At 43.1% G+C, this 22255-nt stretch overlaps 2 protein-coding genes across 3 annotated transcripts in view; both read right to left on the bottom strand.

The window, feature by feature from the left end:
- tdrd5 (tudor domain containing 5) overlaps positions 1 to 9300 on the bottom strand; it is a 45115-nt gene extending 35815 nt beyond the window's left edge. The window contains exons 1-3 of one of the 2 annotated variants that reach the window (XM_041205792.1): positions 9254 to 9300; positions 1738 to 2133; positions 1157 to 1320 (exon numbers count right to left, since the gene is read on the bottom strand). In XM_041205792.1, the coding sequence (XP_041061726.1) occupies positions 1157 to 1320; positions 1738 to 2032 (459 nt within the window). In that variant the 5' untranslated portion in view covers positions 2033 to 2133; positions 9254 to 9300. Of the gene's footprint in view, positions 1 to 1156; positions 1321 to 1737; positions 2134 to 4529; positions 4765 to 9253 lie in introns of those variants that run through there. The other variant, XM_041205795.1, reaches the window with a different exon arrangement.
- Positions 9301 to 12026: 2726 nt separating this feature from the next.
- On the bottom strand, positions 12027 to 19078 carry nhp2 (NHP2 ribonucleoprotein homolog (yeast)). The gene is made up of 4 exons (XM_041205673.1): positions 18787 to 19078; positions 16138 to 16207; positions 13560 to 13665; positions 12027 to 13130 (listed from the first exon to the last, which is right to left on the bottom strand). The coding sequence occupies exons 1-4, from the start codon at positions 18950 to 18952 to the stop codon at positions 13005 to 13007; spliced, it is 468 nt and encodes a 155-aa protein (XP_041061607.1). The 5' UTR covers positions 18953 to 19078; the 3' UTR covers positions 12027 to 13004.
- Between the last annotated feature and the right edge of the window lie 3177 nt (positions 19079 to 22255).

The raw sequence follows: 22255 nt of genomic DNA, 5'->3' as shown, positions 1-22255 counted from the left end.
CGGGGTAGAGATTGATAAAGCAAGACATATACTTTAAAGATCAAAGAAAATAACAAACAAAAATCAATATAAAACATCAGACAGTGAGACACAAAATACTGTAAAGATCAAATCGAAGCAAACCAAACACCACAAAAGAAAGCTGTACAGCAGATATGCAAAAGAGACAGGCAAAATGATTAATAGCAAAGATATCCCAGAAAGATCATTGGAAAGAAAATTAGTCTGAAAAGTGCCAGTGAGAGACAGACACCCAAATCATGACAAAAAAAAAATCAGGGAAAAACTTTGTACAAATCATGTACAAATTCATGGAACAGAAAGGAACACCAGGAGAGGGAGCAAGGGAAGAGCAATAATCAGCAACAACTTGCATTTATATAGCGCTTTTAATGTAGTAAAATATCCCAAGACACATCAAGGTGAGAGAGAGAGAGATGCACCTTTATGATCTTTAAAACAAAACTATTACCTTAAAAAATTGTACTACACAACTAATTTATTTTAGTCCAACTTACTTTGCTCCTCTTTTTCTTTGCAACATTTTCAGCTTAAAAGATTAAGCAAGGATATTATTCGCAATGATAGTATGAAGTTCATAAAGTCAGTCTGGGATCACTCATTCATGACTTGATTCCCCTCTGTGGGGATAAAACATCCAACCTTTGTTCTACAATTGGACAGATAACCTTACAGGGTTCAACAGGACAGATGCAGGAAGGATGTTTCCCTGCCTAGGGGTTCTAGAACCAGGGGACACAGCCTCAGAATAAGAGGTAGGCTATTTATGACTGAGTTGAGGAGGAATTTCTTCACTCAGGAGAGTGGTGAATCTTTGGCATTCTCTATCCCAGAAGGCTGTGGAGGCTCAGTCTTTGAGTATGTTCAAGACAAAGACTGACAGATTTCTAGATATTAAAGACATCAGGGATATGGGATAGTGCAGGAAAATGGCTTTGAGGTAGAAGATCAGCCATAATACAGTTGAATGGTGAAGCGGGCTCGAGAGGCCGAATATCCTAATCCTATTTCCTATGCAGCTACATCCCAACCATTTAAGAACTGCTTCCGACTGTGGGACAGCACACTGAAGTTTGATACACAAAATATAAATGACATTATCCAATACTGTTATGATAACCAAATAAATGCAGACCTTTTTCAAACCTCCATCAAAGTACTCTGGGTCTGGAGCAGGATCTGGTAAATTCTCTGGCCTCGAAGGTGATACAATTTGGTTCCCTGTGGGCGGTTTGATGGGGCTTGGTATTGCAATTGATTGGGCTTGGTTGTTTTGCAAGGGCTGGCTTAGCTGTTTACCTAAATCAATATAAAATATAATTTGATGCTGAAATTTGCATTAGCATCTGGAAGAGCAAACTATGCAAGTTTTCATCCTCTCCAAGCAGTATGCCTAGGCACCTGGATTCTATCACATACATTGCTGGCTACATTATGATTCTTTGATAGGATACTTGCTTTCAATAAGCTGAACTAAGAGAAAAGATCTGGTTTCTAAGCAGCACTTGAGACAATCCACAAATTATTAATGGTTTAGCAGGTCAGCTAAGGAGCAGCACTAACATCTATGAACGCCAGCATTTATCTCCTGAATGCATGAGCATTTGAAGGGTAATTTAAAAACTCAAGTTTTAAACAAAGCAAAAAAAATCACACTAAAATTTAAAGGTAATTAATTGTTAAAAAATAGCATAAGTTCCCAACTTAAAAACCCACCTTGTTTGATTGGACTCTCTCTATTTTTGTTTCTCAGCAATAGAAGGGAACCCTGGCGTGTCTGTTGGATCTCAATGTCATCTCCAGTTGCTTTGAGAACTTCCTGTAAGGAGTAGAAGCCGTATCTTGTGTACTGAAATGGCCGTCCATACCTTTTCATAAATGACTTGTCAAAATCAGAGAGTAGGACACCACCAGGAAAAGATGCCACCAGCTCTCTAAGTTCACATTTCACTAATGCTGGTAGAATTGGGGTGGTGTTATACCGCCTGGGCAGGAATGCTTGCTTCTGCATGAGTTCATACCTAGTTTTTCTTAAGTTACGTTTGGTCTTGGTGGAGACTTTTGCCTTTGCCACCAGCTCTTCAATTCCTTTAGTCGTTTCATTCCCAACCCCTGGAAAAGGTTATTAAAAAAACAGACTAATCAAATACTCCCATTATTTTAATTCTATAAAAACATGAAAATGATCCTGTAAGATCACATCCCTACTACACAGCACATTATCTTCCCACAACATGTGCTACAGTTTGTTGTGCACAAATGTGTTGTCATCTAATAGTGGCGAGTTAAACACATAATGCTGAGAGCAGTGTTAATAAATCTACCAAAAAACAACTGTGTGAAGGTGTCCCTGGGTTTAATCTATAAAAAGTTTACCATATAAAAATATAAAGCTCTTTTTGGTTCCAAGCATTTGGCTCTTTAGTTTCCATACAAACAAATTACTCAGTTGTAACAAGCCACAGAAAAGGATGGACCACCCCAGAAACGACAACAGCAATCTCAGCCCTGTTGACCCTGCAAAGTCCTCCTTACTAACATCTGGGGGCGAGTGCCAAAATTGGGAGAGCTGTCTCACAGACTGGTTAAGCAATAGCCTGACATAGTCATCCTCATAGAATCACACCTTACCGATAATGTCCCAGACACCATCATCACCATACCAGGATATGTCCTGTCCACCGGCAGAACAGGCCCAGCAGAGGTGGCGGCACTGTGATATACAGTCAGGAGGGAGTTGCCCTGGGAATCCTCAACATCGACTCCGGACCCTATGAAGTCTTATAGCACCAGGTCAAACATGGGCGAGGAAACTTCCTGCTGATTACCACATACCGTCCTCCCTCAGGCAAGTAACATTTACACCATACAAGTGTCAGGCAATGACCATCTTCAAAAGAGAGAATCCAACCATCGCCCCTTGATGTTCACTGGCAATACCATCACTCAATCCACCACTAACAACGTCCTGGGGGGTTACCATTGACCAGAAAATGAACTGGACTAGCTATATAAATGTTGTGGCTACAAGAGCAGGTCAGAGGCGAGGAATAGTGTGACGAGTAACTCACACCTGACTCCCCAAAGCCTGTCCACCATCTACAAGGCACAAGACAGGAGTGTGATGGAATACTCCCCACTTGACTGGATGAGTGCAGCTCCCATAACACTCAAGAAGCTTGACACCATCCAGGACAAAGCAGCCCGCTTGATTGGCACCACATCCACAAATATTCATTCCCTCCACAACCAACGCACAGTAGTAGTGTGTGCCATCTACTAGATGCACTTCAGGAACTCACCAAGGCTCCTTCAACAGCACATTCCAAATCCATGACCGCTAACATCTAGAAGGATAAGAGCAACAGATAGATGGGGACACCACCATCTAGAAGTTCCTCTCCAAGTCACTCACCATCCTGGCTTGGAAATATATTGCCATTCCTTCACTGTCGCTGGGTAAAAATCCTGGAACTCCCTCCCTAACAGCACTGTGGGTGTACCCACACCACATGGACTGCAGCGGTTCAAGGAGGCAGCTCACCAACACCTTCTCAAGGGCAACTAGGGATTGGCAATAAATGCTGACCCGGCCAGCGAAGCCCACATCCCATGAATGAATAAGAAAAAATAACAGGAGTAGACCATTCGGCTCCTCGAGCCTGCTCCGCCATTTAATAAGATCAAGGCTGATCTTGTGTTTCGAGTTCCACATTCCCATCTAACCCCAATAACCTTTGATTCCCTTGCCTAACAAGAATCTATCTAGCTGTGCCTTAAAAATATTCAATGACCCCGCCTCCACCACCTTCTGAGGCAGAGAGTTCCAAAGTTGCACAACCCTCCGAGAGAAAAAAATTTCTCCTCGGTTCTATCGTAAAAGGGCGATCCCTAATTTTAAAACAGTGCCCCCTAGTTCTGGACTCACCCACAAGAGGGAACATCCTTTCCACGTCCACCTTGTCAAGGCTGTTCAGGATCTTGTATATTTCAATCAAATCACCGCTCACTCTTCTGAACTCAAGTGGAAACAACCCTAGTTTGTCCAACCTTCCCTCATAAAAGAACCCACACATTCCAGGTATCTAATAAATTTCCTTTGAACCACATCCAATGCATTTACATCCTTCCTTAAATAAGGAGACTAAAACTGCACACGGTGTTCGAGGTGCGGTCTCACCAATGCAAACATGGAGTATAGTGTTTAAGAATCTGCTGTGGCATGTATGGTGCAATATGGGGGCACTCTTGCTATTCCTCACTTGATGAATTATCTATTTCAAAAGGAAACTCGGCCTCTCACAAACAGCCAGATACCTCCTTTGCCAGAAAGGCAGCAAGATCAGAGAGAACAGGGGACACCCAGCAATACAGCAACATTGATAAAGAACTTAGAGCAAGTTTCCAGTTAACCTTTTCAACCAGAGATAATGCTCAGCATAAAATGACTCTGCAGGTTTGAGGTGGTAAAGAAAGAATAACATATTAAACAGAAGATCCCTGCTTACCTTTCAGAAGGATGCTGCCATCTCCACACTTGTGAACTTTAATAGTATCCGGTATATGGGAGGCAAGCTCCAGAACAGACCTGTAACCTAATGCACACAGAGGCAGCCGCTTCCCCATCATGCTGTGGTAATCTCTTTCTAGCTCAACAGGAGTCAGACTATTTTTGGCAGAAATCAGCAGAGAGCGTAGCTCCTTCTTTAAAACTTCCAGGAACTTCTCCTGATCTGACATGCTGGACACTACAACAATCATAAAATGATGAATAAAAGCTTACACAAAACAGCCTCTCTCACTTCCCATTAGTAAAAATACTGAGACACTTCAAACAGCTTTTTAAAAGAAAATAGTCTGGCCAGAGTCAGTTAGGGACTTACACTGGATCTTTCCATTGAGTTTTAAAAAAGGGCTTTACCCATACAATTTACCCAGCTAACGTATCATCTGTGGTGAATTGGAGGAAATGGTATATCTTTAACAAGGAGAGACAAAAATAAAAGATAATCTCCTTTTATTTTCTATATCTGGCAAAAAGAATCAACCTCAAAACTACCAGTGTATTCTCCTGCTACAGAGGGAGCTCCACTAACTTCACTGGTCCTTCCAAACCCCAAAATGTAAAGATTTTGAAACACTTAGTTACCTAGAATACAATTACATTTGACAAAATATTAACTTAGATGTAATTTCATGAAGATATTAAAGGTTTTTTTATAATGGCCAGTGCAAATTTGCCTAAGAGAACAAAATATTAACTGTAAAATCAAAAATAGATGGAATGATAAAAGATATAAGAGCAATAAGTTATATTTCTTCATATATGAGCAGATAACATGATTTATAAACTGGAAAAAACGTTACCAAAAGAAAAATGTTATGGAAATAAAAATTGCAGTTGGGGGTTACAATCATGGTAAAGCATCCATGCTTGTGGCCAAAATTAATGACGAGGACCAGAATTTTAGCCCTTCCAACACCAATGAGGTGCTATGGCATCTGAATGGTTGGGGGTTGGCTACTTCCACTGTATACCCACACATCAGACTGTCCCTTCATCCCACCTCCGCCTTGAATTAATGGCACTCCCATTCCCTCTCCAAACAAGAGGCCAGACAGAAGTAAACATATCCCAATCTACTTAATTTACTGACCAGCTTCATTAATCACTGAGAGTTTCTAATGCTTAATTTGGCTACTTTTCATTTTAATTAAATCTCAAACTTTATCTATACTTACAACTCTCTTGCACTTAAATGAAAAGTTAAAATTACAAATAAAAAAGGAGAACGTCAAAAAGGAAATGTCATCCATTGAAAGAATAAGAAAAGAATCAATCTTTTTGTTCCATTAACTGATTGCTCAAGGAGTCAGCACAAAATCAGTAGTGACCCAGCCAAAGATGGGAGTATCTCTCTCTTTGTTTAATTCGTTCTTAATGAGCTGAGCCATAGTACTTTTTTTTAGTACTATTAGCTAGGACCAGAAATCAGAAACTTTATCTGTACTCTGTAGTGCTTGTTGAATTGGATTCAAAGTATTGATGCCCTTAATGACATTCCTCAACTCACTCCACAGGATGTCTAAAAAGGAAGTAATTCAAGGCAGAATTATGAAACTAGCAGGTGAAGAAGCAACTACCCAACACATACAAATGGGGAAAACAAGTGAACTTGTAAAAGAGTTTTTAAACAGTTTGCATTTATATAGCACCTTTAACATTGTAAGATGTACCAAGGCACTTCACAGGAACATTATCAACAAAATCCATCACTAAGCCATATAAAGGATATATTAGAGCAGGTGACCAGTTTGATCAAAGCGGTAGGTTTTAAGGAGCACTTTGAAGGAGGCAAAAAGAGGTAGCAACATTTAGAGAGGGAATTACTGACCTCGGGGTTGTTGCAGCTGAAGGCAAGGCAACCAATGATGGGATGATTACAATCAATGGTACACAGTCAGGCGGGAGTTGCCCTTGGAGTTCTCAACATCGACTCCAGCCCCCACGACGTCTCATAGCATCAGGTCAAAAATGGGCAAGGAAACCTGACTACTACGTACTGCCCATCCCTCCACCCCCAGCTGATGAATCAGTACTGCTCCACGTTGAACACCACTGAGGGTGGCAAGGGCGCAGAACTCGAGACATGAGGCGAGAGCGACTGCCCTTGCGCTGATGATTGCACAATTTTTAGCACCATTTACGATCTTCAGATACTGAAGCAGTCCATGTCCAAATGCAGCAGGACATGGGCAATATTCAAGCTTGGACTGACAAGTGGGAAGTAATATTTGTGCCACACAAGTGCCAGGCAATGACCAGCTCCAACAAGTGAGAATCTAACCACCGCCCCTTGACATTCAACGGCATTACCATCACTGAATCCCCCACTATCAACATCCTGGGGAGGCTACCATCGACCAGAAACTGAACTGGACTAGCCATATAAACACTGTGGCTACAAGAGCAAGTCAGAGGCTAGGAATCCTGTGGCAAGTAACTCACCTCCTAACTCCCCAAAGCCTGTCCACCACCTACAAGGCACAAGTCAGGAGAGTGATGGAATACTCCCCACTTGCCTGGATGAGTCTAGTTCCCACAACACTCAAGAAGCTTGACACCATCCAGGACAAAGCAGCTCACTTGATTGGCACCACATCCACAAACATTCACTCCCTCCACCACCAATGAACAGTGGCAACAGTCTGTACATCTACAAGATGCACTTGCCCGGTGGGCACCGCGGGAACTGGGGTGTTTTACCGACCCCTTTAATCACATTTTGGTTTAATGTTTGTAAGTTTCCTTTAAACTTTGTCCTTAGTTTTACAGCTGACCTGACTTAGGGGCTGTGTTTGCCTTATCCCTTATTTTGTTGATTCAGTTTAATTGGTTGACTTTCAAAAGTTACAAGATGCACTGAAGAAACTCACCAAAGCTCCTTAGGCAGCATCTTCCAAACCCATGATCACTACCATCTAGAAGGACAAGGGCAGCAGATAGATGGAACACCACCACCTAGGAGTTCTCCTCCAAGCCACTGACCATTCTGACATTGAAATATATTGCTGTTTCTTCACTGTCGCTGGGTCAAAATCCTGAAACTCCCTCCTTAACAGCATTGTGGGTGTACACCTACACCACGTGGACAGCAACAAGAAAGTAGATCACCACCACCTTCGCAAGGGCAATTAGGGATGGTTAATAAATGCTGTCCTAGCCATTGAAGCCCACATTCCTTAAATTAATTTTAAAAAAGTGTTGTGCAAGAGGCCAGAAGTGGAGGAGCACAGGCATGAATGAGGGCTTCAGCAGCAGATGAATTGAGGCAGTGGCAGATTCGGGAGATGTTACAGAGGTGAAAGCAGTCACTCTTAGTGATGCTGCAAATGTGTGGTCAGAAGCTCATCTTGGGGTCAAATATGACATCAATTTTTGAGTCTGGTTCAGCCTCAAAGGAGGAAGATAATGTGGTCAACTATTTCAAAGACGGCAGGCAGTTCAAGAAAGAGAGGAGGGCTAGTTTATTTTTGTCACAGTTGTACAGGAGATGTCATTCAGGACTTTGATAAGAGCAGTTTCATTATTGTCACGGGGTGGAAACCTGACTGCAGGGATTCAAACATGGAGCTCTGGGAAAGATAGGCACTTATTTGGGACATAACAGCATGTTTGTGGAAAGGAAGGTGGAAAATGGGGTGGTAGTTTGCGAGGATGGAAGGGATCAAGAAATTTTTTGAAGAGAGGAGTGATAAGGTTAGACTTGAAGGGGCAACACTTGTAGAGAGAACCATTAACAGTATCAGCTAGTGTGGGAACCAAGAAGTAAGAGTGTAAAAAAACCAGAAAATGCTGGAAATACTCAGTAGGTCCAATAGCATTAGGTTTATTCTGATTCATTTAAGACACACCCAACCAAAACAAATTTATCTTGTTTAACTAAAATGAAATACCTCACAAATTCATCCTTTGAATAGAGGCACTTTAAAGAACATGGTCCCAGGAACCGCAGTCCAAAAACCTACTCAAGTTAACATTCAATAAACCATTAGTGGTGAGGGCCCCTACACACACACACACACCCTGGTTCTTTGGACTTAAGGAAGCAGAGGTAGAGGTGGTACCAAGTTGGGGGGGAGGGGAGGGGAGGGGAGGGGAGGGGAGGGGGGGAAACAGAAAGGTTTGCAGGGAATAAGAGTTTTACTGAGGGGGGGGGGGGGGGGTGGAGAGAACAGAAAGGTTTGCAGGGAATAAGAGTTTTACCGGGGCGGGGAGGACAGAACAGAAAGGTTTGCAGGGAATAAGTTTTACTGGGGGGGGGGGGGGGACAGAAAGGTTTGCAGGGAATAAAAGTTTTACTTGCGGGGGGGGGGGGGTGAAGAACAGAAAGGTTTGCAGGGAATAAGAGTTTTACTGGGGGGGGGGGGGGGGGAAGAAAAGTTATCAAAGATGGGGGTGAGGGTGTGATTGAGCAGGCTGGACGCTCCAGGAATGTGGTGGACAGGTTGGGGCGGGGGGAGACTAAAATAAAAACAGAAAACGCTGGAAAAATTCAGCAGGTCTGGCAGCATCTGGGTTAACCAGACCCAGGCAAAAGCAAAATACCGCGGATGCTGGAAACCTGAAACAGACAGACAGACAAACTGAACCCAGGAGCCTGGGCCTGGCGCTGATGTTGTTGGTTTGTGGCGCCTAAGGAACGAGTGGAGAATCTCCCAACACACTCACCGCTTGGGAACTCCTGAAGGAACGAATAGCGCCGCTGTGAGACCTTGGCCACGGGTACAGGGTTTATCACTCCTCTGGGGTGGGGTGGGGTTGGGTGGGGTTGGGTGTCCTCGACGCCTCCTCACACCCGCCCTACTCGCCGCTCCTTCCCGCGGGTCCCACGTGCTGCCTTCCCCCCAACCCGCCCCTCAGTGTCCCAGCTAAAACACTCCCCCCCCCCACTTCTCCGGTGCGGCAAACAGACGTTCCGCTGCTGAAACACACCCTAGAAAGTGGCTGTGGAACATTGATTAACAACAAACAGGACCATGTTTGCACCAGTATTGTTCAAATATCCAAACAAACCACAGCACCGTCCAAGGCATTTTTTTTTAATTAAAAAAAACTAAGGTGGGGATATTTTGCACTTTAAAATAGTGGCAAAGATGACAAAGAAGGACTTTTGGAAAGGAGCAGGGTGGGGGATAGAGTAATGGCCTGCCAATAATTGGTCATGATGGTAGGTAAACACGAACTCAACAATCTCCACCCATGCTGCTTGAAGGTGCACCACAGCCTCAGAATTATTTCCCTTCAGATCCTGCAGGTTCTAAGGTGGAAGGATAGAGTGCGGGGTAATTTATTTCCAGATCTGGGCACACCAATTAGAAAATGGTGCCAAATGTTTCCTTCAATAGTCTCACCCTACTCATATCTCCCTTTTCTGTCTCCATCTCATCATTAAAAAACTTTCCCCAAGACACTGACAACTCCCAGCTTCCCCCCCCCCCACCCCCCCACCCAATAAACAAAATACTGCAGATGCAGGAAATCTGAAATAAAAACAGAAAATGCTGTAAAACCTCAGCAGATCTGGCAGCATCTGTGGGGAGAGAGAGTTAATGTTTTGAGTCTGTGTGGCTTCTTCAGAGGGCTGAATCATATGGTCTCAAAATATTAACTGTTTCTCTCTCTTCACAGATGCTGCCAGACCTGATCAGTTTTTCCAGCATTTTGTTATTTTAGTCTTCTTCCCTGTCCACATTTCTGGAGTGACCAACCTGCTCAACCACACCCTCACCTCCATCTTTGATGTCCTTTCCCCCAGTAAACCATACTGCTCCCCTTGGTATGACCTCTCCCTTTGCTTCCTTAAGTCCAAAGAACCATTAATAGTATCAGCTAGTGTGGGAGCCAAGGGAGTAAGATGAACAGAACAGTAAATGCTGGAAACTCAGGTGGCATCAGGTTTATTCTGATTCATTTTAAGGCACACCCAACCAAAACTATTTTTCCTCCACTTCCAAGTGTCTCCTTATACCCCCCTCCATTACTCCAAACTGCAAGCTCATGGACTGGATTATGAACATTCGTTCAGCTGCATCCCTTTCTCTTTATCTAAATGCATTTTTCTCCAGTTTACCTCCCATTTCCTCTCTAACCTCATCTTGCCCACAAGGCCCATCTCTGCTCTCTTGACCCCATTCCCACTGGACCTCCTTTACCAATCATGTTAGTTGCTATAATAAATAGTTCCCGCTCCTTAGGCACTGTCCCATGCCCTTTTCAATCTATTACACCTCTTCTCAAAAAACCAAACATACTTGTATTTGCAAACTATCACCCAATCCTCAAACTCCCATTCCTCTCCAGCATGTTTGAATATGCTGTTGTCTCCTAAATCCATGCCCCTTCCATGTTTGAACCTCTCCAGTCAAGTTTCTGCTCCTGTGTCAGCACTAAAGTAATCTGAATCAAAGTCCCAAATGACATCCTCTGTGAATGTGGTGCATTATCCCTCAACCTATCTATAGCCTTTAACATGGTTGACCACATCATCCTCTTTCAATGCCTCATCTCCATTGTCCAGCTGAATGACACAGCCCTTGACTTGTTCCACTCTTAGTTATGGCAGCTGTAGTAAGAGGATCTTCTACAATGGCTTCTCATCCCCCACCCTACATATTTACTTCTGGAGTCCCAAAGAATCACTCTTCAGTCCTGTCCTACTTCTTATCTACATGCTGTCCCTCACCACCTCATCCAAAGACATGCCAGGTACCACATCCAGTTTTACTTCACTTCCTTTTGAGTTCTCTAATGCCCATATTGTCAAGATTGCTTGTTTGACATCCAGTCTTGGATGCGCTGAAGCTTCCTTCAAGTAGACATTAGATCAAAACCACTGGGCCAGAATTTGTCAAAATAATGGATAGATTAATGGCAGTCAATATTTATGCACAAATCACAGCAAATTCAGGCAAGGTCAGATGTGATTAATTGCAAAGGTTGCTGTTCAATATACACCTCTCTGCCATTAGTCACAGAAATGACATCTCACCTTCTGACTCAACATTTCAAATGCATTGAGTAGCATGAAGTTCCTGCACTTGCATAGTAGATACAAACTTGCTACAGGAAGTTAAGAGTTTCCACGTCAGATTGTGGTGTATCCCTTCACATCACTGGAAGCTGCCTGGTCCCCACACTTTGGGAATTCTCTACCTAAATCCCCATCTCTCAAGTTCTCTCTCCCTGTCAAAACCCTATAATTTCCACACCTCTGACCAAGCTTTAAATCTTTCTTCCTAGTATATTCTCTTATGCCCATGAAAAAGTAGTTTTTTTGTGTTAAGTGCTACATATATACAAGTTATTGCTGTTCCACAACCCATACATCCCCAAGCACAAAAAAAATTGAAAATAAGTCACGCCGTACAAAAATACAGTATAACTCCAAATGAAATAGACTAAATGGGTCATTTGCTTACAGTGTTTGAAAAAAAAACAAATATTAATCACTTTCTTTTATTAAAGCCTTTTGCAAACTTTGTACAAAGGATAAAAATATTTACCAAATCGCTGTAGCCAGTACAAAAGTGAGACTCTTGATCTAACTTGTACAAGAGAAATTTCCAAGTGGATTTTACATAACCTGACAAGCTGGACAGATGAATTGGAAATATTTATGATTCTTGCCACTAGGCCATGACACATATTGAAACACCCTCACTCGTTTTAAAGTGAACACATTAATCTGAATGGTATTTTATGTTATCTCACAAAAAAATGAGATTCTTTTGCGATATACAAGAACAATAAACAGGAGCTGGGGGTTCCAAACCATTTGTTGAACTCCAATGGCACTGAATATACAGCAGTCAGGCCCTCTCCTTAAAGGAACCAGTGAAGGCGGTTCCAAAAACAGCAACAAAAAAGTGTCACTCTTTATAAGGGGGATAGGCCAGGAGTAATGCAACTCCTCTTGCCTGCTGCTGGTTGCTCAGAGTTTTCCACCCCTCAGGATTGTTACCCCTTTAAAGGAATACTGATAGTGTGGCTCTGCAAATTTCCCCCACCTCAAGAAAGCTGAGCTGCAGATCAGCCTTGTTGAAGCACTAGTAACTCACCAAAATTACTAGGCGAGACCAAATCACTGAAATGGTTTGTGGCTCTTGTTGATGCTATCAGACAAACAACACAATCATCTTCACCCATCCAATGTTCACCCAAACCAAAATATTAGCCCCAGGATTTTTAGTTTCATTGACATTGTCCTAAGCCAAGTGAACAACCCTCAGAACTCAAAGAAAACAGGCAACTTTCTTTTTCAGATATAAAAAAAAACTTAATAAGCATTGAAAATAACTAATTCTGCAACTGGCAGGAAGAAACTATCCATTTCACAGATATCATTCATCCAGTGCAGCATATTGTGACAACATATTCAATGTCCATCGCAGATGGTTAAGAGTCTTGTTGAAGTCTTTCTTCATACAGGAAGGTTTAGTGACTGCACCTCATCTAAGCACTCAGTGTAAGCTTCCTGGTACTCTTCATGAGGTTTGATCAGTATCGCACACGTTGGCCTTTTGGATCCTGCAGCAGCTCCCAGATCCTTCACAAAATAAGAACAAACATTACCATTCAAGCCCTTTATAATCCAGTCACATCTGTGCAAACTGCAAATCGGAGACAACCCAATGTGATAATTAGAATACCCAAATGCGTTGACTCAGCAGGCTGAAGAAAAAAGCGATTTTCTTTTTGTCAATTCAATGCCTCCAATATATAATATAACTTTTACACCTTGTCGAACCAATGGACTAATGTTCACTTGAAGTGAGAAGAACGCCATCGCAATTTCTCCTAACATCAAGCAGCATCATCCAATCTATTTTATTGTTTCAGGTTTCCATTTTTTTTCCTTTATTAGCTTCATCCAATGTCATCCAAAGCTATCAGGAAAATTTTCACTATGGTATCCTGCAGAAACAAGTATTGGAATTTTTCTTTGTAATATAAAACAAATCAAGTAAAACCGTACCATTTTGGAAGGGATATAAGCATAAGGAAGGTTGTTATCTTCACACAAGATTGGTAGGTGGCTGTAAACATCAATCGGCAGAGTATCACCAGCCAATATGACAATCCTGCAACCAGAGAGACACAACATCAGCACAATACCAAACCATAAAGAGTAAAGAACAAGTTTTCTCAACATTGCTTTAGCTTTCTGCTCCATTCTTTATATAATGGGCCTGCAGCGTTATCACAAATTCATCAAGTTATCAGCGCATTTTGAGACATTTGCTTTTTCAAACTGGTTCATAAAGAGAGCTAAAGTGTACAGCAAATCATTAAAGGAACACATGGAAGAGGATTTTGCTTCATTCAAAAATTCATATTTAATCAATAATCCAGGTTTGACAAATCAAGATGATGGGGATAGAAGAAATGATAAGGAAGACAGTAAGATACAGTAAGAGAGTTCAGGTTAAAGATAATATGCAGGTCAAATATAGAAAACTGGAGGCTGGCCCTGTGACTAGCAAGGCTTTTTGTGCCCAAGGTGTTATAAATTCAGTGTCCTACAAATACAAGTCTGATTTTTTAAAACTACTCTTTCATGGGATCTGAGCATTGTTGTCAAAGCCGGCATTTGCCTAATTGCCCTTGAGATGGTGGCAGTGAATTGCCTTCCTGAACTGCTGCAGTCCATGAGGTGTAGGTCTACCCACAATGCTATTAGGAAGGGGGTTCTAGGTTTCTCACCCAGCAACAGCAAAGGAACAGTAATATAGTTCCAAGTCACAATGGTCTGTGACTTGCAGGGGAACTTTCAGATGTTGGTGTCCCCGTGCATCTGCTATCCTTGTCTTTCTAGGTGGCAGAGATTACAGACTGAAAGATACTGTCGAAGGAGCCTTAGCAAGTTACAGCAGTGCAGCGATGGTACACACTGTTGCCATTGTGCATGGGGACGGGGTGCCAATCAAGAGTCAAGCGGGCTGTTTTGTCCTGGATGGTGTCAAGCTTCTTGAGTGTTGTTGGAGCTGCACTCATCCAGGCAACTGCAGATGGTAGACAGGCTTTGGGGTGTCAGGTGGTGAGTTACTCACCGCAAAATTCCCAGCCTTTGACCTGAACTTTAGCTGCAGTATTTATATGGTTGCGCCAGTTAAGTTTCTGATCAATGGTAACCCCCATGATGTTGATGGAGGCGGATTCAGTGATGGTAATGCCATTGAACGTCAAGGGGAGATGGTTAGATTCCTTGCTGGTGACGGTCGTTGCTTGGCAGTTGTGTGGCTTGAATGTTACTTATCGCTTATCAGCCCAAGACTGAATATTGTCCAGGTCCAGGCAAGTGGTCACAGACTGCTTTAGAATCTGAGGAGTTGTGAATGGTGTTGAACAATGCAATCATTAGCGAGCATCCCCAATTCTGACCATATGATGGAGGACAGGACATTGATGAAGCAGCTGAAGATGGTTGGATCTAGGACATTACCCCAAGCAACTCATGCAGCAATGACCTGGGACTGAGATGATTGGCCTCCGACACCACAACCATCTAAATAGGCTCCATACAGTAGTGCATTTTCCCTGATTCCCATTGAATAGGGCTCTTTGATGCCACACTTGGTCAAATGCTGCCTTGATGTCAAGGGCATCACCTCTAGAATTCAGCTTTTTGTCTGTGTTTGGACCAAGGCTGTAATGAGGTCTGGAGCTGAGTCTGGCAGGAGACCGATGGGGTGGTAGCTTAACGGTTTGGATTTGTCCACTTTTGTACAGAGGACATACGTGGGCAATTTTCCTCATTGTCGGGTAGATGTCAGTGTTGTAACTGCACTGGAACAGCTTGGCTAGGCTTGCGGCTGGTTCTGGAGCACATGTCTTCAGTCAGGCTACAGTCAGGATGTGGGGAACAGTAGCATATTGGTAATGTCATTAGATTAGCAATCTAGAGGCTTGGGTTCAAATCCCATTATGGCAGCTGTGGGATTTTCAATTCAATTAAATAAAACCAGAATTTTAAAAAAGCTAGTCTCAGTAATGGTGTCCATGTAACTACTGAATACTCATCAGGTTCACTAATGTCCTTTAGGAAAGGAAAACCATCATCACTGGGTCTGGCCTACAAGTGACTCTAGAGCCACAGCAAGGTGGTTGACTCTTAACTGTCTTTTGTAATGGCCTATGCAAGCTACTCAGCTGTATCAAACCACTGTAACATTATCTTCATAATTAGCATGATGAAACAAAACATTTCAATATGTGGACCAAGTATTACTAGTTTTCCTTTACCTCACTGTTCCCCAGCCTTATGGCAGGTCAATGTCTGAGGCATACCAATAAGATATGCAAACATCAACCAAACTGAATCCCTTGCTCATTCCCTTCCTGTGCGGAGTGGGCAACTGTTACTAGCTACGGTCCCAAAACCACATGGCTCAAGTGGGCAACTGGACCTGTGGAGGATTATTCACAAATCCACAACTGCTACTTCGTAGCACAGTATGCTTGGGTTCTAACATACTGCATTTACTTCTTTATAAAATAAACTGTTTCAAGTAATTACTCTTTGTGTTGTACTGGAGAATGGATACGTCACTCACCCCTTCTCCCCTTTGTTGATGAATTTCTGAACTTCCTTCACTCCACGGCGTATCTGCTTCACTTTTGCAGCTACAGATGAAAATGGAAATTAATGGAGCAAGTTGTGATTAAATATTCTGAAGTCTCCAAGCAATGTACAACAATTGTACTCTCTCCAACATTTACTTTCTTTTGGAGCAAAGCTGCGAATACAAATCATTAACTCAGCAAGATTAGAAGTTGCCCCATTTGTGGTAATTGCTTCTGTAAAACTAAGTTGAAGAGATAGGTCAGGCAGCATCTGAGGAGACAGATACAGAATTAATGTTTTAGGTCTGTGACCTTTCATTAAAATTAGAAGTTAGAGATGTAACAGGTTTTAAGCAAGTACACACAGGAAAAGGAAGGGCAGAGGAAGAACAAAAGGGGAAGTCTGTGATAAGGTTGAAATGCAGGCGAAATTAAATCACAAATGGGATGTTTGTGCAAGGCAAAAGGGGTGGTAATGCAACAAGTAAAGAAACAAAAGATGGATCAAGCGGATCCATCAGCAGCAAAGGCAGGATCATTACCACAAGCTGCTGAACTGAACAAATGGGTACAGTGATTATATTCTGAAATTACTGAACTCAATGTTAGACAGCATGGAACATATAAACAATATTTACTACTAAACTGCAGCTGTATTTAACTATGCCTTATATTAACCTTTGAATGACTCACTTTTTTATTTTCACTGTATCTGCACTATTTTCTGTATGTCCACAGGTGTCTGAGTTGGGAATATGGAGGCTCATTTTCTGTGCGAGCATTCTTACATCCATTTCAAATTAGGCTGACGAGCTTCAACGGGGAAATCAGAATGGGCACAAATCTGTTTTGTGAACTGCATCCATTAAAACAGGCTGCAGTCAGGCATTAGGGTAGTCACATTTGGCACCTGTTGTACTTCAATAACATACAAGAGCCTTGTGCCAACATTGGTGGTGTGGTTGTGCTGGTCACTGAAGCTGCACATGAGAAGGATCAGCTGTAGTGTAATTGAGCATGTCCAAGGTCATTTGTGGCATGCTGAGATAATGAGTTTATTCAACTTGTTTAGTAGATCTGCTTACAGATTACAACTCATCATAAATTAAAAGAAAATACTGCAGACTCTGGAAATCAGAAATAAAAAACAAAAGTGCTGGAAAAAGCTCAGCAGCTCTGGAAGCATCTGAGGGATAGGAGCATCTCAGGAACTCAGGTGAGATAGAACCATGATGGGTGTAATGCTGTTGAAAAAGCTGGAAGGAGGATTCAACAACATCAAACCCATCACATTTTTATCTCTCCTCAGTTCTGAAGAAGTGTCATAGTGGACCCGAAACATTGACTGTATTTTTCCCTCCACAGATGCTGCCAGACCTGAGTTTTTTTTCCAACACTTTTTGTTTTTGCTCATGATAACAAATTAAACACTTTTTTTGGGGCGGGGGGGGAGAAGATGGATGGTGGGTAATGGTAATGTCATTGAGTGGTAATCCAGAGGTGCAGGCTAATGCCCTGGGACCATGGGTTCAAATCCCACCACAGCAGCTGGTGGAATTTAAATTCAATTAATAAATATGGAATATAAAGCTAGTCTCAGTAATAGTGACTATTATCGATTGTTGTATTATTGATTGGTTCACTCATGTCCTTTAGGGAAGGAAATCTGCCGTCCTTTCCCAGTCTGGTCTACATGTGGCCCCAGATCCACAACAACGTAGTTGACACTCAACTGCCCTCTGAAATGGCCTAGAAGGCCTATCAGTTCGAGGGCAATTAGGGATGGGCGACAAAGACTGGCCTTGCCAGGGATGCCCACAACCCATGAAAGAATAAAGAAAAAAAATTGAATGCTAACAGTCTTATTGTGTTTGTTGCAGACAACAGATGTGCAACTTAAGATAAAAGCAAAATACTGCGGATGCTGGAAATCCGAAACAAAAACAAAAATAGCTGGAAAAGCTCAGCAGGTCTGGCAGCATCTGTAGAGAGGGAGACAAGAGTTAATGTTTCGAGTCCAGATGAAGAGTCCACAGACTCGAAACGTTAAGTGTCTTCCTCCCCGCAGATGCTGTCAGACCTGCTGACATTTGCAACTTAACTCTGGTTTGACCTGGGCCCCATGTTTTCGGAAACAGTTTTCACCCAGTTCCCCTCCCCCACCCCCTTCCCTAAACCCCCAAACCCCTATCCTCAAACACCCACCCAAACCCCTCCCCTTAAACACCCACCCCCAAACCCCCTCTCCTAAACCCACCACCCCCAAACCCCCTCCCCCACCCCAAACACCCTCCCCTAATCCCCCTCCCCTAAACCTACCAGCCCCAAACCCCCACCCCAAACACCCTCCCCTAATCCCCCCCAAACCCCCTCCCCTAAACCTACCAGCCCCAAACCCCCATCCCAGACCCCCTACCCCACCCCAACCACCCTCCCCTAATCCCCCTCCCCTAAACCTACCAGCCCCAAACCCCCACCCCAAACACCCTCCCCTAATCCCCCCCAAACCCCCTCCCCTAAACCTACCAGCCCCAAACCCCCATCCCAGACCCCCTACCCCACCCCAACCACCCTCCCCTAATGCCCCTCCCCAACCCCCAACCCCCCACTCCCCTCTAACTGTAAATTCCCATCTTGACCTTTCTTCACGCATTTGTACAGCTTCTTGCTCAGTTTCCTGGAGGCCAGCGGCTGGGCAATCGCATTGACGCTCCCCACCAGTTCCTCGTAGGTTTTCTCCGTCTCCTCATACTCCACCCGGTCCACCTTCTCCTTCTTTATCTTGGGGGACTTGGGGGACTTCATTCTCTCCCGGTCTCTCTGAAGAAGCACCGTGCACAATCACCTCATGGCAACCAGGCGGACAGGCAGAGAGGGAGGTGGGGGGGGGAAGCCCGCCGGACATCCGGGCTACCGGAAGACAGGCACGCACTTCCGGGAAGTGACGTCGGCGGGGACCCTCCTCCTCCTCCTCCCCCTCTTCGCACCGTCCGATCTGTCAATCAAAAGGAAAGCCGGGGGGGTGGCGGTGCTCGGGAGCCATGGCGACGGCGAAATGGCGCTGGTCTCAAATAGAAGGAGCCGGAGCGCGAGTGTCCGACGGGCCCAACAACTATGAGGAAAATAAAATAAGGGACACTTCGACTGGAAGGGTTGCCAACTCTCCAGGATTGGCCTGGCAGTCTCCAGGAATTGCTATGTGCAATCCTGGATTAAAAAAAAAAATCACAGGTACATTAGAAAATCCTTTTAAGATTCTTAGACTTGTTTTCCTCAGCAACCTGCCAGTATGTCCCAGCTAGAGAGGATTACTCTGCTCCCTTCACCTTGGAGCATACTCACCAACTGAACTCAAACTGCTTTCTGTTTCTCTGTGGCCCCCATCATCTCCACACCACCCCCCCCCCCGCCCCCCACCACTGGGGTTGCTAGGCAACAGCCCAGTTTTTCTGAAACAAAAAACAGAATTACCTGGAAAAACTCAGCAGGTCTGGGCAGCATCGGCGGAGAAGAAAAAGAGTTGACGTTTCCAGCCCTCGTGACCCTTCCGCAGAACTGAGGAAGGGTCACGAGGAGTCGAAACGTCAACCCTTTTTTCTTCTCCGCCGATGCTGCCCAGAGCTGCCGAGTTTTTCCAGGTAATTCAGGAGTTGTGAACCTCATTAAAATGCAAGTATACAAACAAACCTACAGACTTGTAGGCAACATTCTTTGAAGTGAAACTTGACCCGAGTTTCACCCTTTTAACCCACAAAATAAAATACATAACTTAATAAACTTAAAGCTATAGCTTATTCCTAAAACCCACAAATACAACTCACTTAAACTATATCTAGCTGCTAACAAAACATGGAAATCTATATATGTGTCAGTGTATGTAGATATATATCAGTAGATACAAACCTTGCGTTTCCACTGCTGAAGCCTGTTTGTTTACTTATGTAGCTTCATGAATAGTTCATTCAGTTTTTTGCTGCGCTAGGCAATCGTCTGGTTTACCTAGTGGCTGCACTGGTCCCAATGCTCAAAATACTGGTTCTTACAACTCAGATTCATTTAATGGCAGATATTTACTGCCAGCTGATAAATAAGGCTTCCATGCCATTAGCGTGGCCTGGATTTGAACTAACTGTCAGCAGTTTAGTGTCTATCAACGCAACTCCAGATTAGATATCTTTAATGTTGACATTGAGAGCTCAAAGTAAATTGATAAAGATCAAAGTAAATTCTTTGGCACACTCGCCTCCCACACCATCAAAGCGATATTTCTTTTGCTGGCTTGATTCACAGCTCTCCCACTTCCACCTTAAATGCCTTCATCCTGACCAATTACCATTTCCCATATGTTTCTTCCTGGTAGATCTCACCTCTGCACCCTAAATTCTGAGGACTGCCAATCTTAGCACACTTGGATAGGAATAGATCTTGGAACTCCCTCCTCCATCCCCACCCCCTTTCCATTTCTTCCCCCTCCCTTTTGTTTTTTCCAATAATTTATATAGATTTTTCTTTTCCCTCCTATTTCCATTATTTTTAAATCTATACCTTTTATCCCCTTTAACTCTTATTTCACCCCACTCCCACTAGAGCTGTACCTTGCGTGTCCTGCCATCCACTCTTAATTAGCACATTCTTTTAGATAATATCACCACCTTCAACACCTCTTTGTTCTTTTGTCTGTGACATCTTTTGAATATCTGCTCCTATCACTGCTTGCTTGTCCCTACAACCACACCACCCCCCCCACCTTAAACCAGCTTATATTTCACCCCTCTCCTATTTTCACTTAGTTCTGTTGAAAGGTCATGAGGACTCGAAACGTCAACTTTGTTCTTCTCCGCCGATGCTGCCAGATCTGCTGAGTTTTTCCAGGTAATTCTGTTTTTGTTTTGGATTTCCAGCATCTGCAGTTTTTTGTTTTTTATATATATATGGATAGGAATTGTCTTGTATTTGACACCCTAGGTGAACCTTCAGTCTGGCACCACCCCACAATTAACTTTCAAAAATGATTACACTAAAGTGGTCTCACTCTCACAACCACTAAAAATGGTCAAACTCACTGTTATCCGCGGCCTGCCCTCAGACATTGCTCCAGTCTCAACCCCACCCCCTCAACTGCTCTGCTTCTACAGCACTATGTTCCTTGGTGCTGCCCACTAAATTTGTGTGCTCCGCTCCCATTCCTCTCAAGACCTCAACCTGCATCACCACAAGATCACCCTGGAGCTTACTGAATGGTTGAACTTGAAATCATGGAACTCTTAAGTAACCGGCGTTTTTAATCAGTAGCACCATCCATTCCCAGCGCATGATGCCAGATAATATAAACTGATTGTATTGTGTATATGAAAAAAGCTGAAACAGTCTTGCCTCGTGCGGTCACCTAAAAATAAAAACTTTGGTGTTGTGGGGAGAGAGAAATGTAAGTTTTTCCAAATACCTTCTGAGTGTCTGACTGTACTGGTGCTAGATGTTACTGAAGTGGCATCTCAGGATGCATTATGGGATCACCCAGGCTTGGCCAAGTTGCAGATATAAGTTTTAAAAGTGTCTGCAGTTTAAAAAGATTAGAATGAATATGACCTTTTGGCCAGGCCAGGAAGCTGATGACTGGCCTACGGGTCAATTCATAAACTAAAGAAGTGTGACCTTTGGGTCAGGATAAAATAATTGATGAATAGTCTATGAATAAACTGAATTTCTTAACCTCAGGGTAAAGCTGAGATATGCTGATCACCTGGCACAGCAGCAAAACATCAGGATATATAAGCAAAGTTCATGTTTTGGAATAAACTGTGAACATTGTTTGTGCTAAAGATCAGGTCATTCTGTGTTTGTTTTACAAATCCCTCTAACTGCAGTGGTAATGAATAGGTCATTTCATGTTTATCTTGTAAACTCATTCATAATTAAGGATGTAACGAATTAGACATACAAGATAAAAACATTGAGTTAATGATGAGTTATCCAAAGATATATATACATATAAAAAATTGAAAGAAACTGTGTAAAGGTCACTTCCCATATGCACACATGTACTGAATAAAACTGCTGCTTGACCCTACCTACAGTTGACTCTGTGTCGAGTGTCTTTTAGATATTCCA

The sequence above is a fragment of the Carcharodon carcharias genome, chromosome 15, assembly GCF_017639515.1.
Source record: "Carcharodon carcharias isolate sCarCar2 chromosome 15, sCarCar2.pri, whole genome shotgun sequence".
NCBI lineage: Eukaryota > Metazoa > Chordata > Chondrichthyes > Lamniformes > Lamnidae > Carcharodon > Carcharodon carcharias.
This window is presented reverse-complemented; position numbering and strand designations above follow the sequence as displayed.